Here is an 18,102-nt window from a genome sequence, read left to right as displayed (position 1 = left end):
AATAACTCAAGCATTATCACTTTAATATTATCCATGAGTTTGTCTTTTTAATTAGGATTAGACGTCAATTTCAGAAACAGCAGTTAGTCTGAAAATTACATTCAAAATGTGCAGTTCACAATGCGTGATGACATCACCCCTCCCCCGTCCCACCTAATACTAATTTCTTTCATCCGTACATTAACAAAATTAGATCTTTTCACTTGTTACTGACACACAACTTCAAGCCATCACACTTCATTATTGGTAATTGTTTTTTTGTACAACAGGTTCAAGTTCTTGTTGAAGTAATCTATACATGTTTTCAGAATTTTGTTAAAAACGAGACAGAGAAGGTGTTAGCCATGCGTACCTTCAGTTAACACTAACTGCAGTACTATTTCCAGTACCATCCTGTCAATTTGTTATCAAGCTCCTTTCCATCCAGGGGCAGAGCAGGAAACGGGAGATGAATATTCTGTATTGATCTGAAACCATGTAAGGCAGCTCAACTTTCTTTTTCCAGTAAGATACAAGGGCGGGAGATGAGATCTAGGACTGTTTTTGAGAGCTCTTAATTTTAAACACAACACACTGGGTTCACATCTGGTTTTCTGCATACTGTTACACAATTCAGCACAACACAGTCCATTTATTCCAAGGAAACAACACAGTTTTGACCTCAAACGTGTGAAAGTCCTGATATTTCACTGAAGGGATTAGATGACACAACTGTGTGACGAGCATGTCTGTTATCCAGTAGCATGAAGTCTTAAAGCAAAAGGCGCACGACTTTTCCAGTAAACTTTAGGGAGGTGTGGATGGAGAGCAAACATGGGTGGATATAGAAAGAGTCTTTCCAATTTGAAACAGGATTTCTGTCCTAATACTGATTATTAATCATGGTCCAATTAAATCGACCCCATTATCCGTAGGTCAGTAGTCATTGTCAAATAATACTGTCTCCTAATGCAGTGTACTTTCAGCTTATTCCACAGGAAAAAAATTAAGAAAACAAAAATTCTGAACCCGCGAGAGCCCAGATACAAGTCAATTAGGTGTCTGAATAAATCAAACCCAAAAATCAGTATTTCTTTTAAACATTTCACTGCAAATAACTCAATCTGGTGAGACTCGAAAGTGTCCGCTCAGTCAGTTTTCATTCTAGTCATCAATACTGGCTAAGATAAAGTCCATTCCAGTGTCCAACTTAGGAAAATATTCAAATTTCTCAAAAAAAAAAAAGAGTGCATATTGGAGACTAATGACCATCCATAATTGTCCAAAAGTCCATCCAGCTTATTCTAAGCCAAGGAATGACAATCCAAATGGAAAAAAAGAACGAAAAATGTGTATATCCTCAAAACTTCAAAAAATATTAAGTGCATAAAGAACCTTCCTGTATTCATTTTCTTTTCTTATATCCAGTCATATGTCACAGTAAATCCACTTATGTTTGTTTATATACTCTATTAAGCTTGGTCCACAGCAGTGGTGCGTTTTTGTGCAATGGATATGAGATGTTAAACTTCTGGCATTGTGTTCTCTGGATTGATTCTCACTTAAGAGATGTTCTACCTGCCAAAAATGTTGTCATACTCTAGAAGGATGAGTTCTACAATCTGGTTCTGATAGATCATATGAACTGCCATATTGCCCGTCTCGATCTCCGGCCGCAGCAGGGTTGGGCCAAACACGATAGCCACGCTCTGGGTAGTCATCCTGTTCACCTCGCCATGATCTATCACTCTGAAAAAGAAAGAGAGAATAAGTGTCTTGTCTTTTTTTCCTGTTAATTGGTTAAAAATATAACCATCATCATCAGCAGAGCTCATTTTTATGTGAATAAAGAGCTTCCGTTTTTTCTGACAAAGAAATCTTGAAAGGTGAATTTGTGGCAGATAAATGAATTGCTTTTCTTAACCACATGCAAACCAATCTACTCCACATTAAAATGCCAAATCTTCCCAACGCTGGTAATTTTGCATTAGGAAAAATGTTTGGGTATTGTGCTTAAATTACAATTACAGATGCCTTTTCCCTGCAACAGCAAAATGTCAGACCATAATTTTTCTGGAACGCTATGCCTCCGTCCTCCATTTTGAGTTACAGTGGCCCAAGAGCCATTTAAATGCAAATGGAAGCAAAGGCAAATGTCATTGTGCGTGTTTGATATAGCAATTACGATTGAGACTCAATACCGGTCTCGAATTACATTCAGAATTACACAGTAAGGCACAGTCTCGAACAACAACAAGGGGAAAATGATTCACTCTATATGTAGAGTGAAAATAGAGTTTTCTTTGTTTATTTCCCACTTCATTTTAAAGAAACCAAAAGTAAGAATGCTGAAGGTGTGAAAGTGATGTCCCTAAAAACGCATCTGAATTTGTCTTAAAATGATGTGCATACATCGACATGTCAAAATATAGTGTCATTTCAGATTTACAAAAGAATATAGCAAATCTCTAAGAGAGGAAGCAATGTAGACTTTGACCACTGTCCTTCCTGAGGCTAAGAGCAGAATTAAGGTAAAACACTGTAGAAATGATCAGACTTCACTAGACTGAACAAGACAACTCCCTAAAGAAAGCCCAGAGTGATTAAAGATTCATGTGACTCTCACCTGCCACTGAGGAAGCAGCTTTATAGCTCATGATTATTTTAAGGGTTGGAATGGATGTGATAACAGAGGTACAGTTAACAATTTATGGTAATAAAAAGTTGCTTCATAAACCTAAATCTACAAGAAAAAAAAAAGTAGTTTTAGTAGGGACTCTTCTATCTCCTTTCAGGTAAATCACACAGTAGTCGTTTTACCAGTCATTCCCTCTTGAAACAAAACAGTCTAAAGGCCCGTTCACACCAAGCGCGATAACGATAAAAATATAGTGCTAAAAATCGTTCTCAGTATTAAAGAATAGCAGCGTCCACACCACAACTATAACGATAAAGGCACAGAGAAACGATATCGTTGGAATCCAGAACGATTTTTTTCCAGCTGATGAACGATAAAAACACTGACAGTCAATCAGAATCCATCCTGCTATAAGGAGCTCGAGAATTTAAAGTGGCAGACGCACGTGCGCTTAGAATAAACAGACGATATCGTTCGCTGGTGTGGATGCTAATATCGTTATCTTAGTTATCTGTATCGTTATCGTGCTTGGTGTGAACAGGGCTTAAAAAGACCCTAGTAAAAGATGTACGCTTATATACACTAACGTTAAAAATTTTATTTTGAAAGAAATTAATGCTCTTATTCAGGAAGGACACATTAAATTGATAAATAGTGACAGTAAATACAGTTGTAATATAGATTTCTATTTCAGTAAATTTTTTATTTTATTTTAACCTTTCTATTCATCAAACAAACAAAAAAAATGTTTCTTGACCACTAAATCAGCATATTAAAATGATTTCTGAAAGATCATGTGACACTGAAGACTGGAGTAATGACTGCTAAAACTTCAGCTTTGCACTACAAGAATGAATTACATTTTAAAATACACTGACCAAAATGATCAAATCTGTGTTAGTGAGCACTTCTCCTTTGCCGAGATAATCCCTCCACCTCACAGGTGTAGCATATCAAGAAGATGCTGATTAGACAGCATGATTATTGCACAGGTGTGCCTTAGGCTGGCCACAATAAAAGGCCACTCTAAAATGTGCAGTTTTACTGTATTGGGGGGGGGTCCGAAAACCAGTCAGTATCTTGTGTGACCACCATTTGCCTCACGCAGTGCAACACATCTCCTTCGCATAGAGTTGATCCGGTTGTCCACTCCTCTTCAATGGCTGTGTGAAGTTGCTGGATATTGGCAGGAACTGGAACACGCTGACGTATACGCCGATCCAGAGCATCCCAAACATGCTCAATGGGTGACATGTCCGGTGAGTATGCTGGCCATGCAAGAACTGCAACATAGGGCCGTGCATTATCATGCTGCAACATGAGGTGATGGTCGTGGATGAATGGCACAACAATGGGCCTCAGGATCTCGTCACGGTATCTCTGTGCATTCAAAATGCCATCAATAAAATGCACCTGTGTCCGTTGTCCATAGCATACGCCTGCCCATACCATTACCCCACCGCCACCATGGGCCATTCGATCCACAACGTTGACATCAGCAAACCGCTCACCCACATGACGCCATACACGCTGTCTGCCATCTGCCCTGTACAGTGAAAACCGGGATTCATCCGTGAAGAGAACACCTCTCCAAAGTCCCAGACGCCATCGAATATGAGCATTTGCCCACTCAAGTCGGTTACGACGACGAACTGCAGTCAGGTCGAGACCCCGATGAGGACGACGAGCATGCAGATGAGCTTCCCTGAGACGGTTTCTAACAGTTTGTGCAGAAATTCTTTGGTTATGCAAACCGATTGTTGCAGCAGCTGTCCGGGTGGCTGGTCTCAGACGATCTTTGAGGTGAAGATGCTGGATGTGGAGGTCCTGGCCTGGTGTGGTTACAGGTGGTCTGCGGTTGTGAGGCCGGTTGGATGTACTGCCAAATTCTCTGAAACGCCTTTGGAGATGGCTTATGGTAGAGAAATGAACATTCAATTCACGGGCAACAGCTCTAGTGGACATTCCTGCAGTCAGCATGCCAATTGCATGCGCCCTCAAAACTTGCGACATCTGTGGCAATGTGCTTTGTGATAAAACTGCACATTTTAGAGTAGCCTCTTATTGTGGCCAGTCTAAGGCACACCTGTGCAATAATCATGCTGTCTAATCAGCATCTTGATATGCCACACCTGTGAGGGAGGATGGATTATCTCGGCAAAGAAGTGCTCACTAACACAGATTTAGACAGATTTGTGAACAATATTTGAGAGAAATAGGCCTTTTGTGTGTATAGAAAAAGTCTTAGATCTTTGAGTTCAGCTCATGAAAAATGGTGGCAAAAACAAAAGTGTTGCGTTTATAATTTTGGTCAGTGTATATTAAATTCTACATAGAAAACAGTGATTTTAATTTTTAATAATATTTCACAATATTACCGTTTTTACTGTATTTATGATCAAACAAAAGCATCCTTGGTGTGCATAAAAAAAAAAAAAAAAAAAAAAAAAAGACTCTTTAAAAGACTTTTGAACAGTAATGTAATTACATACACAAGGTTTATTTTTTGAAGACATAAATAATAATTGAGCAGATATTATAAAGCAACTGATATACCAGCCAGTATTGGATATTTAATTGTGCATCCTCATATCCTCCGTTTTAAAATTTACATTATATTTGCGATCATCTAAAACTCACTTAAAGGAACACTCCACTTTTTTTTGGAAATAGGCTCATTTCCAACTCCCCAAGAGTTAAACAGTTGAGTTTTACCGTTTTCGGGTCTGGTGGTAGCACTTTTAGTGTAGCTTAGACAACTGAATCTGATTAGACCATTAGCATCTCGCTCAAGAATGACCAGAGTTTCGATATTTTTCCAGTTTAAAACTTGACTCTTCTGTAGTTACATCGTATACTAAGATTGACGGAAAATGAAAAGTTGCAATTTTCTAGGCCAATATGGCTAGGAAATATACTCTCATTCCGGCGTAATAACCAATGAACTTTGCTGCCGTACCATGGGTGCAGCAGGCGCAAATATTACACAGTGCCTGAAAGTAGTCATATCATATCATATCCGAAAGTAAATATCATTGCACCTGCTCAGAATGAGAGTATAGTTCCTAGCCATATCGGCCTAGAAAAATCGCAACTTTTAATTTTCCATCAATCTTAGTACACGATGTAACTACAGAAGAGTCAAGTTTTAGACAGGAAAAATATTGAAACTCTTTGGTCATTTTTGAGCGAGATAAAAGTGCTACTGTCAGACCCAGAGATCAACTGAATGGATTAAAAAACGGTAAAACTCAACTGTTTAACTCTTGGGGAGTTGGAAAATGAGCCTGAGGAGTGCTCCTTTAAAGTTACTCTTAAAAAACATTAATAATTTAATAAAACTGTTAATTGTAATCTTTAACAAATCTCAAAATGCTTATCCATTTTTCAAAATGTTGTGATGCCTAAATTCACTTTAAAATAATTGACTGTACTTTTTAGTGTTATATTTATGTATTTATAAATAACAATAAAATAAACAGCATATCAATTTAATATTGGCCAACATTTTAATGTCAGTGCAATTTAAGTGGTCCTTTTAAATGTCAATCAGTTTGAATCTTTGCCAGAAAGAGAACATCACTTCACACTGATAGTCAACACTAAACAACATCTACTACAAGAGCCTGGAGCATCAGCAACATAACAGTTGCGTTGTCCACATCTGCCGTTTCCTGTGAAGCTCCCAAGGTTGATGTCACTGTCAAGAACTGTTTACACAGGCTGTTAACTAATTGAATTACATTCCTACAGCATCACAATCACAGGCCGCCACGCCTGGATTACCTATGGCACCTCACACTCACACTTTCCTCCATACAGCCCTTCATGTTCTCTCTCCGTCACTGTCTTCTGCTCTCAATATTTCTCAAGACTCTCCTTCTCTCTCTGTGGCTCATGCATCACACCCAGTGCCAATGGCAATTCATCAGTAGGATGTGGTGTACACCCTCCCTCTAGACTCTTCCTGTCCCTCTCTCTCTCTCTCTCTCTCTCTCATAATGATGTAGCTGGCTAGTCTCCAGGTCTGTCCCAGTAATGGATACAGTGAGATAGAGGCTTGCTGTGCAGAGCACTGACCACACCCTCCTCAACTCTAACAATTACACACACCAGCCTGGTCCTAAATCAATAATGAATGATGATGGTTTGGAAAGGAAGGCTTATTAACTCAAAATGACAAATCCATCCTTGCAGGAAAGGGCCCTGTGAATTATATACTAAAGTTCTATTTAAAACAACGACAGGAGCAATTTCTTACCTTTTCAGGTGTTTCAATAACACTTTCATTGTTTCCTGATTGGGTTTTGGCAACTGTTTGATCAAGTCTTTTATGGATTGGACTCGCTGCTTGTAATCTGAGTGTTCTGAAAAGTAAGCAAAATGAAAAAAGCAGGATTAGGATACAGTTAAAATGCTACTGATGATCCAAATCTGGGAACGGCAAGAAATATTATTCCCAAATCAAACTGCTCCCTCTTGTGGTTGATGCTTTATTAGTATTCTGGGAGTGTAATAATAAAATCAATGTTTATTCTTTGGACATCTCCTTATTAAAAAGAGTATTCAAAGAGCATTTTGTACACTGCAAATGTTTGGGGTCAATAAGATTATTTGGTAACACTTCAGAATAAGGAACACATTCATTATTAACAATTACTTTTCCCTCAATAAATTCCTAATTTGCTGCTTATTAATTGTTAGTAAGGTAGTTGGTAGGATTACGGATGTAGAATAAGGTCATGTAGAATAAGGCATTAATATGTGCTTAATTACTACTAATAAATGGCTAATAAGCAACTAGTTAAGAGACCCTAAAATAAAGCATTACCGATTATTTTCTAAATTAATTAACATTTTATAAAGCAATCCAGTGATCAAATACATTTCTGTTTCAAATAAATGCTTTTTTTTAAACTTCTAATCAAAATCCTGATTCTTGATCACCAAATTAGTATATTAGAATGATTTCTGTGATTTGTCATGTGACTGGAGTAACGGCTGCTGAAAATGTAATTTTGCCATCACAGGAATATAACATTAAAATAAAAAACAGTGCTTTTAAATGGTAATAATATTTCAGAATATTATAGTTCACTTCCAAAAACGTAAAAAAAACCCATTCCTGACCACAAACTTTAGAACAGCAGAACATCTGATTGTTTGTACAAAGGAGTTCACATAATAAGCATCACAAACTCATTTTTGATTAGTGACCAAGAAATGGTGAGGAAACGTTCATATTTCATCTTTATTTCACATCATAACATTTCTTAGTTTAAAAATGTTTAAACTTTTAAAACAGCATTTAAAACAGGGAAAGGAGACATTTGTTTGTGTAATAATCAAACAAACAGAAAAATAAAGAACTCACTGATGGCTTCAACAAAGTCATTAAAAGATGCGTAAGTGAACAGAGGCTCTGGAAGCTCCCGGAAAAACATCTTCAGAGCACCTGTAGTCACGTGGATATCCTCCCATTTATTGTCTTCCAGATTTACCTTTTCATCTGCAGACATATAAACACACCAAAGCTGCTGACACACAATATCAGACGGACAAACAAGCATTTTCTACAACCAATCTGATTGTTCGAACTTTGTTGTTACCTTTCAAGGTCGGAGATATGTGTGACAGTGTTATTTCAGTATAATTTACAGTATATACTATCATAAAATGTATTCATATTTTGAGTTAGCTTTCGTTTTATATTTTCATTTTAATTTCAGCATATGTTTAAGTAATTTTATATGCTTTTGTCATTTTTAGATATGTACTTCTATATAGTTTTAAATTATTTTATTTCAGTTTTAGTAATTTTAGCACTTTAAGCTTTTAAAGTTTAAGTTGTTTCATCTAATATTTAATTTTATTTCAGCTTTATTTTAACAATAACAACACTGGTGCGTGAGAACTGTTTGCGAGATTGTGTCGTTTTAAAAAACTACATTCAGAAAAAAAAACAGTTCTTCCCTACCGTGATTGACCGCAAAGCGCAGTTTCTGTATGACAGCCAGGTTTCCACTGACTCTATACAAGCCATCAACATTCAAGCCTGAGAAACAGATACAGAGAAATGAGACAGGAAGTGGATGTAGTTCTAGAATGACAACTCAAAAATGCATTAGAGTATAGTATAAATAGATAAATACCTGTATTCTCCACATGCTCAATGCACATCTTGACAAAATTAGGCACGGAAGTACCTTCTCGTTGACACAGGGCAGTCAAACTGCAGCCAAACACCTGATCTGAGATCAGACAGAAGGGTTACCAGAGGTGTCTTCTCTTTCCTCTTTATCTAGATCATTCACAAAAGCTAATTAAGCTGTATATGCTTATATAAGTGTATTTTACCTTTTATGTAGCCCTTGTCCCGGACAGCCTGTAATGTTGGTCTCCTTGTGAGGAACTTCTTCAGTTTGACCCTGGTCTTCTTCTGCTCAGACGAATCCAAACTGGAGTTCTTTACCACTGTATAAACACACGTGTGTGTCACGACTCAACAAACCATACATGGTTATGATTTATTTTACAATGCATGTATTCTGTACCTCTGTTTTTCTTTGAGTCTCGTGGGTCTTTCTCTTTGTCGTGTTTCTCACTTCCTGGAGACTCAGGCATGTCCTCTTCAATGGCCTCATCAGACTCCCAAGCCTACAACACATGCATTTACATAAATGTATCTTTGAACATCTGCGTATGCTGTTACTGTCATAATTTTGTACTGTGTGATGCATTTCACTCACATGTGTGTTGATGGTCTCAGAAAGCGCTCTGAACCAGTCACTGATAACACTGTCAATCTCAGACTGGATCAGAAGCTCTGTGCCCACTCGTGTCTTCAGCTGCCGGGGTCAAAGTTCAGATCAGGTCAGTGGGAGTTAAGAATGTTCAGATACTTACAAACCCGATTCCAAAAAAGTTGGGACACTGAACAAATTTCGAATAAAAAAGGAATGCAATAATTTACAAATCTCATAAACTTATATTTTATTCACAATAGAATATAGATAACATATCAAATGTTGAAAGTGAGACATTTTGAAATGTCATGCCAAATAGCACTGCATCAAATACAGGAATGCTACTGTAATGGAAATCACAACATGGGCTCAGGAATACTTCCAGAAAACATTGTCGGTGAACACAATCCACCGTGCCATTCGCCGTTGCCGGCTAAAACTCTATAGGTCAAAAAAGAAGCCATATCTAAACATGATCCAGAAGCGCAGGCGTTTTCTCTGGGCCAAGGCTTATTTAAAATGGACTGTGGCAAAGTGGAAAACTGTTCTGTGGTCAGACGAATCAAAATTTGAAGTTCTTTTTGGAAAATTGGGACGCCATGTCTTCCGGACTAAAGAGGACAAGGACAACCCAAGTTGTTATCAGCGCTCAGTTCAGAAGCCTGCATCTCTGATGGTATGGGGTTGCATGAGTGCGTGTGGCATGGGCAGCTTACACATCTGGAAAGGCACCATCAATGCTGAAAGGTATATCCAAGTTCTAGAACAACATATGCTCCCATTCAGACGTTGTTTCTTTCAGGGAAGACCTTGCATTTTCCAACATGACAATGCCAGACCACATACTGCATCAATTACAACATCATGGCTGTGTAGGAGGAGGATCCGGGTACTGAAATGGCCAGCCTGCAGTCCAGATCTTTCACCCATAGAAAAGATTTGGCGCATCATAAAGGGGAAGATGCGACAAAGAAGACCTAAGACAGTTGAGCAACTAGAAGCCTATATTAGACAAGAATGGGACAACATTCCTATTCCTAAACTTGAGCAACTTGTCTCCTCAGTCCCCAGACGTTTGCAGACTGTTATAAAAAGAAGAGGGGATGCCACACGGTGGTAAACATGGCCTTGTCCCAACTTTTTTGAGATGTGTTGATGCCATGAAATTTAAAATCAACTTATTTTTCCCTTAAAATTATACATTTTCTCAGTTTAAACATTTGATATGTCATCTATGTTGTATTCTGAATAAAATATTGAAATTTGAAACTTCCACATCATTGCATTCTGTTTTTATTCATAATTTGTACAGTGTCCCAACTTTTTTGGAATCGGGTTTGTATATTGTGAGTGTATAGTTGCTATGTTGCTTGGAAATAGTATACATACTGCAATTATAGTAATTAATTGTAGCAAAGAACTTTGTGTAATTTCTAATATCTAATAAACACTAATTACTAATAAAAATGATAAAATAACTAATAAATTAGCTATTTACAAAACAGTTGTCTTTTATTGTAATACCGTTGCCATTAAATTAAAAGCATGTTTTATCAAACTAAGAAGACAGTAATGGCTGTGTCATATAGTAATTTTGCTACAGTTAAGAGAGTTCTAGACACTGTGATTCACATTGTGTCTAAAAACACCCATACCAGTGAAACAAATCACTAAGTAAGAGTCTCTTGTGCATTATTGCTTTATTATCTTCTACTAATTTACCAGGAAATTGCTCTGTATGCAAAAATGTTCAAACAAAGGGCTATTTCACCCAAAAATGACAATTCTGTCATCTTTTACTAACCCCTCAAGGTGTTCCAAACCTGTATGAGTTTCTTTCTTCTGTTGAGCACAAAAGAAGATATTTTGAAGAAGGTTGGTAACCAAACAATTGATGATAGCCATTGACTTCCATGGTATGGATACAATACTGTAGAAGTCAATGGCTACCATCAACTGTTTGGTTACCAACATTCTTCAAAATAACTTCTTTTTGTGTAGAAACTCGTATTTGAGTGCGAGTAAATGATGATGGAATTTTTATTTTTGGGTGAACTATCCCTTTAAATGTTTCTAACAATGAATATTTTAAGAAATTCAATCAGCTGACTCTCACCTCAATAACATGTTTCTTGCTGGATTTTTCTTTGGATGCCCACTCAACCGAACCACCTCGCAGGTCCACTGTAAATTCGGGTTTGGACTGGTTGCCTCCAAACTTAAAAAACAAGGTGAATAAACTTGTTTTAAATCTTCAACATTTAAAGCAAATCATCAAGAGTTATTTAGGATTCTCTTTAGTCCAGTGCTGTTAAACACAAGCTATAGTGATGTTCCTGGGTCAAAAGCGAGTTACACTGCGTTTTAAGTGTCAATTAGTTCTGGGTGCCAAAAGTACAATAATAGGTTAGACTCGAATATTAAATGCACAATGCACACACTTGACTGTTTTATAATTTACGGCCTAGGTTTACAAAGAGCATTCCCACATTTTACTTTGCGCAATGCTAAGCTCTATTTTGTATAAAGATGCTTACACATTCAAATAGCATAAAATAAATTAGTCTGAATATGCAAAAATGCATGCCAACAATCTTAAGCTTCTTAGTGCTTCCATTTTCATTTACTAAGTCTGGTTATTCGACATCGTAAAAGTTTTAAATTCACTCTCTCTTGCTGGAGGAACTAACGTCAAGCACATAACAGGGGGCGATAAGTGTGGCGCACAAGCAGAAAAGTAGGACGTGCACAAATAAAATGGGAGACAAGCTGCCCTGCTCAGCTGATCTCAAAACAGATCTGCATCACACAGCCTATTATTCATTTATAATTATTTAAATTATGAACTTCTATTAAATACCATTCGTTTTTAAAAATTTTGCCTATTATCAAACTACAAATCTGTAATCTAGACAAAACTGTTCCTGGATCAGCATCGAGGGCACATTCATTCTGTCCAGAGAGGCTGACACATACAGAGGGAGCCCGACTGCGTCTACAGTGCGTATAGGACACTGCAGGCCGGGGCTTAATCGAACGCTTCCAGTTACTTAGCAATGAAAGGAGGAGTTCAGGAAAGGAACCATTGCGGCAGTACGACTTTGAAGAGGCAGAGAAGAGATGGAAGAAAGGAACAGAACAGAAAAGAGAGTGATGATGCATGAAATCACACTCACAACACACATGGGAGATATAAATGAAGGAGAGAGGTACAAATTGGCAAGAGAGCTGATATTAATAGCAATCTGAATGCTACAGTTTTTAGATAAAAGCATGTAGGCATCTTTTTGTTTACACTTGTTGCCGAGCACTGAATGTGGATGCAGTTTGCATGATACACTCCTGAATAAATGCAGGCAAATTTGAGGTAGACTATGGGGAATCCTATTCAAAGCATGTAAATTGAAATAATGCTGACTAACAGGGTTAAGAGAATAATTCCACTTTTGACCCAGATGAACTGACCATTGTAACCAGTCATGAATACATACCCAACTGGTGCCACTGCCCTGACCCTTTGCAAAAAGTAAAGAGGATCCCTGCAGGACAGTCCAGGTGGAGGCCCAATTCTTCCTGCAGGACAATAAAAACAATGGATGCATCACTTACTCTAAAGATCAAATGAGAAACTAGAAAAGGGAATCAAAATGTTTTTTAATAACCAATGCTTACATTTTTTCACTGCAGAACAATACATTAATTCTTTGAAGTATAAACAAAGGCCACAACATTTCTGATAAGAATATAATATTGCAATATTACAACCCGAATTCCAGAAATGTTAGGACGCATTAAAATTTGAATAAAATGAAAACTAAAAGACTTTCAAATCACATGAGCCAATATTTTATTCACAAAAGAACATAGGGAACATAAATGTTTAAATTGAGAAATTTTACACTTTTATACACTAAATGAGATTTCATTTGATGCCTGCTACAGGTCTCAAAAAAGTTGGCACGGGGGCAACAAAGGGCAGAAAAAGCAAGACATTTTTAAAAGTTCAGCTGGGAGAACATCTAGCAACTAATTAAGTTAATTGACATTAGGTCTGTAACATGATTAGCTATAAAAGGGATGTCTTAGAGAGGCAGTCTCTCAGAAGTAGAGATGGGCAGAGGCTCTCCAATCTGTGAAAGAGTGTGTAAAAAGATTGTGGAATACTTTAAAAACAACGTTCCTCAATGTCAAATTTCAAAGGCTTTGCAAATCTCATCACCTACAGTGCATAACATCATCAAAAGATTCAGAGAAACTGGAGAAATTTCTGTGCGTAAGGGACAAGGCCAAAGATCTTTGTTGGATGCCCATGGTCTTCGGGCCCTCAGATGACACTGCATCACTCATCAGCATGATTCTGTCATTGACATTACTAAATGGGCCCAGGAATACTTCCAGAAACCACTGTCAGTAAACACAATCCACCGTGCCATCTGCAGATGCCAACTAAAGCTCTATCATGCAAAAAGTAAGCCATGTATAAACATGGTGCAGAAGCGCCGTCGTGTCCTGTGGGCCAAGGCTCATTTAAAATGAACTATTGAACTATGTTTCAAAATGGAAAAATGTTCTATGGTCAGACGAGTCCAAATTTGACATTCTTGTTGGAAATCATGGACGCCATGTCCTCCAGGCTAAAGAGGATGGAGACCTTCCAGTGTGTTATCAGCGTTCAGTTCAAAAGCCAGCATCTCGGATGGTATGGGGGTGCATAAGTGCATACGATATGGGCAGCTTGCATGTTTTGGAAGGCACTATGAATGCTGAAAGCTATATAAAGGTTTTAGAGCTACATATGCTACCCTCCAGATGACGTCTATTTCAGGGAAGGCCTTGTGTATTTCAGCAGGACAATGCTAAACCACATATTGCAGCTATTACAACAGCATGGCTTCGTAACAGAAGAGTCCGGGTGCTGAATTGGCCTGCCTGCAGTCCAGATCTTTCACCTATAGAGAACATTTGGTGCATCATTAAACGAAAACTACGTCAAAGACGACCACGAACTCTTCAGCGGCTGGAAACCTATATCAGGCAAGAATGGGACCAAATTCCAACACCAAAACTCCTGAAACTCATAACCTCAATGCCCAAATGTCTTCAAACTGTTTTGAAAAGAAGAGGAGATGCTACACCATGGTAAACATGCCCCCATCCCAACTATTTTGAGACCTGTAGCAGGCATCAAATTTGAAATGAGCTCATTTTGTGCATAAAATTGTAAAATTTCTCATTTTAAACATGTGTTATGTTATCCATGTTCTATTGTGAATAAAATATTGGTTCATGTAATTTGAAAGTCTTTTAGTTTTCATTTTATTCAAATGAAAAAACGTCTCAACACTTCCGGAATTTGGGTTGCACAATTTTGTTAAAATGTGATTAGTTTATCCATTTCACCTCACCCAATGGCAATATTCAGTGATGCAGTTTTTTACCTGACTTTCTTGCCATGTTCCGTAATCTTGGTTACATTGAGAACACCACACTTTTCTGAGGGCTACAGAGAAGGGAAAAAATGAGCTTAGTAAGTAAACATTAAAGGAAAAATATATATATTACAAAAAAGGAAAAAGATTAAAGTAAATAAAATAATAATATTGTATATCAATATATATATTAATATAATGATAATGATTAATATAATAGTATGTATTATTATTGTTTACAGTAGCAGTAGTTAAATTTGGAAATTTGCATTGCACATTCTGATGACAACATGCATTTAGAAGATAACTAAATGTTAAAACATTGAAAAGAGCATGCATAAAATCACAAGGGTTAGTGTGTATACTAACGGTGAAGGGGTGTTTAGGTGAAGAGGGGCAGGAGTCTGATTCAGGAGAGTTGTGTTTGGCATTTACAGACTCCTGTAAGTCATAAAGCAGAAAAAGTGCTGTGTTAAACATTCAGAATGGGAGTTAGAGGATGAATACAAAATGATGTTAGATCCATTCTAAAGGCAGTTAAGAATCTCCTAAGAGAAAAAGGCTGATTTATCAGTGTTTGCATGACAGATAACGGTCACAATCACTGTTATCTTGAGTCTTGCCATGAATGATTTGTAAGAACATGGACAAGAATAAAAAAAGAGATGTCAGTTGAGTTAATGAAGAGTTAGTATAAAGCAAGCATACAAATAAGCATCACAACCAGATAAATCACATATAAATGTGCACATCTGAGCAGGTTTTGATCAACGCAAATTTGTTTCCTTGATTCGCTTGAAAACTATTTCAATTTGTGAAGTGAAGAAATCAAGAAGTCTGTAATCACATCTGATTGGTTACAGCATAATGAGGCGACTAACTTCTCTGTACAGTGACAGGCCGAAGTGCCTGGGGAGGCGGTTCACACAGAACCATCTGCTTTTGAATGGCAGCTGGAATGAAAACCATTGTGCGACACAAGAGCAACATAATGTCAGGCTTGTTTCATCTAGCATCTTTACAGAACTAGCATAATTGACTAACAAAATAAAATACAAACCATATGCACTCACACACACGTGCATGGAAAATGCACAAGATTAAGGACTGTTAAAAGCCTTGTGCTCTCCTAGAAGAAATATATTTGGTCTGTGTTAATCTTCACTGGCATCTGAGTGAAGGAAAAAATGACAGCCTTTTAATTGGCTTTTAGGCTACATGCTGGTTAACTTAGGATAAAAATAAATCAAAGAAACGTTGTATTTTGGTATGTCAGGTTCTCAGTTATCCTTTAAGGGTATTTACATTTACATTTTTGCATTTTGCAGACACTTTTATCTGAAGAAATATACATTGTACTGAAGGTGCAAATTTTTATCAGTTCAAGCACGATCATTTTCCGGAAATTAAATCCATGAATTTGGCATAGAAAGCATATGAAATTAAAATAATAATAATAGTTACAATACTATTTATAATATTCTTATTTTTAAATATGTTCTTATGTTTTTTTTTTGTTAAAGGTTTACGGTTTTTACCTGACTTTTCTTTTTTTAATAGTGTGATTTTTGGTGAACTGTATTGAATCTAATTAGGTTCCCTCAATTTGAATTATAAACATAACATAAAACATAAAAAAACAATCAAATACAAGAGATAAAATACAAAACAGTATTTTAAGTTGTAATAATATTCGCAATATTACTGTTTTTACTATATTTTGATAAACTAAATCAAGCCTTGGTGAACATGAGAATTCTTTCAAAAACATGTGCCGACCCCAAACTTTTGAATGGTATTGTATGTATTCATATATATCGCACAAAAAAAACTGTATTGTGAAGATTATGTTGTGCTCTAGTTGTGCTAAATAAGATTTGTTTGTGTTACAACATAGACGCATACCTTATCACTGATGTCCAGCACATAGGTGCTGTGTCTCCACTTGGTCAGCACAATGGGCTCCTGCTGTTTCCTTTCCAAACTGTGACTCTTAGGAGCTTCTCCAGAGATTGGAGGAGAGAGATTATACTGGGAACAAACAGGAAGAAAAAGAGAGGGAGAAAGTGACAGATAAGTCCAATATAGAAAATAGATTGGTTAAAAAATCCAATTAGTTTATATACAAAATAAGTATTGGCAGTGATAAAGACACAAAAAAGTAAACAAAGGTACCTCTCTCCTCACCGTCCACAGCACCATGTGCGGTCAGATCCCCTCCTCCAAACATAAACCCACCCAACACGCTCAGCCCCCCAAAGCACAACATGTGTGTGTGTGTGTGTGTGTTAGATGGAATGAGAGTGAGAGGATGTGTAATAAAAGAGAAGCGTGTGGTCAGATAAACAGTGTCCAGCAGCGACTGGGGCACTAAAGACACTGATCTCAGATAACTAGATTAGGGAATCAGGGTTACTTTTAGATTTTCCCAGGAATCCTCCTACTGCCCTGGTTAACACTAAAGCTAAAGCATTCAATGATCACACATGATCTAAAGACAGAAGAAAGGCTGTCTGGGTATTTCTGAGGAAAAAACTTTAACTTACTTTTGGTAACTCCCATTCTGAGCGGGATCCATCAGCGCTGTAGTAATACGGCCGCCCTTGTTCATCTACATGCTTAATCCACTGCCAAACAAAACAAAAAGATTTGTTACTCTGTCTCATTCAAAACAAAAAGAGATTTCTGTATGTAAGCAGCTCTTTCCAGCACCTTCTCATTGGTGTATTCAGATACATAGAGTGTGTGGCCATGTTCATCCAGTTCCTCAGACCAGCCTCGAGGGGGCGATCCGTACTGACTGTCTGACTGACTGGAGTGTGTGCTGGGACAATTCTCCTCAGAAGACAAATGCTGAAGAAAACAGTAAGACAAGACAATGAGACAAAAATTGCAACTTCAACAGTATGGTATGGCAATAACAACAGTAAACTGCTTTGGATAAAAAAAACAACAAAATGTAACAATGCAAATGTTATTTATTTAAATTTATTATAGTTCTTATATATTTTATTCTTATTATTATCAGTAATAAACAATAAAAATTTATTATTTAAAAATAATATATTTTAATACACTATTTTTATTATAATTGTTATATTTAAAATGTAATATTGTTTTATAATATTATTTAAAAATATTAATATTATTATTATTACTGTTATTATTGATAAAAATCAATATATTATTATTTAAAAAACAAACATGAATACACATTTTATTATTATTATTATTTTATTTTTAAATAAACAATGATAATAGTTGTAGCTGTACAACAATGATAAAAGTTGCAATAATATTTTTTATATTA

The 18,102-nt window shown here is 36.8% G+C and overlaps 1 protein-coding gene across 5 annotated transcripts in view; it reads right to left on the bottom strand.

Annotated features, from left to right (window-relative positions):
- LOC306852690 (rho GTPase-activating protein 12-like) overlaps nucleotides 1-18,102 on the bottom strand; it is a 61,787-nt gene continuing 43,685 nt past the window's right edge. Inside the window, exons 4-19 of one of the 5 annotated variants that reach the window (XM_079389726.1) lie at nucleotides 17,505-17,645; nucleotides 17,339-17,419; nucleotides 16,698-16,823; nucleotides 15,162-15,233; nucleotides 14,802-14,863; nucleotides 12,855-12,936; nucleotides 12,340-12,462; nucleotides 11,480-11,581; nucleotides 9,367-9,465; nucleotides 9,172-9,274; nucleotides 8,975-9,091; nucleotides 8,770-8,868; nucleotides 8,595-8,672; nucleotides 7,992-8,126; nucleotides 6,879-6,984; nucleotides 8-1,728 (exon numbers count right to left, since the gene is read on the bottom strand). In XM_079389726.1, coding sequence (XP_079245852.1) covers nucleotides 1,554-1,728; nucleotides 6,879-6,984; nucleotides 7,992-8,126; nucleotides 8,595-8,672; nucleotides 8,770-8,868; nucleotides 8,975-9,091; nucleotides 9,172-9,274; nucleotides 9,367-9,465; nucleotides 11,480-11,581; nucleotides 12,340-12,462; nucleotides 12,855-12,936; nucleotides 14,802-14,863; nucleotides 15,162-15,233; nucleotides 16,698-16,823; nucleotides 17,339-17,419; nucleotides 17,505-17,645 — 1,701 coding nt within the window. In that variant the 3' untranslated portion in view covers nucleotides 8-1,553. Of the gene's footprint in view, nucleotides 1,729-6,878; nucleotides 6,985-7,991; nucleotides 8,127-8,594; nucleotides 8,673-8,769; nucleotides 8,869-8,974; nucleotides 9,092-9,171; nucleotides 9,275-9,366; nucleotides 9,466-11,479; nucleotides 11,582-12,339; nucleotides 12,463-12,854; nucleotides 12,937-14,801; nucleotides 14,864-15,161; nucleotides 15,234-15,673; nucleotides 15,746-16,697; nucleotides 16,824-17,338; nucleotides 17,420-17,504; nucleotides 17,646-18,102 lie in introns of all 5 variants that reach the window. The other 4 variants (XM_079389729.1, XM_079389728.1, XM_079389727.1 and 1 more) reach the window with 4 other exon arrangements.

This window comes from Barbus barbus, assembly GCF_936440315.1.
Source record: "Barbus barbus genome assembly, chromosome: 32".
NCBI classification, from domain to species: Eukaryota; Metazoa; Chordata; class Actinopteri; order Cypriniformes; family Cyprinidae; genus Barbus; species Barbus barbus.
The sequence above is the reverse complement of the archived record's forward strand: the minus strand, read 5'-3'. Positions and strand labels throughout refer to the sequence as shown.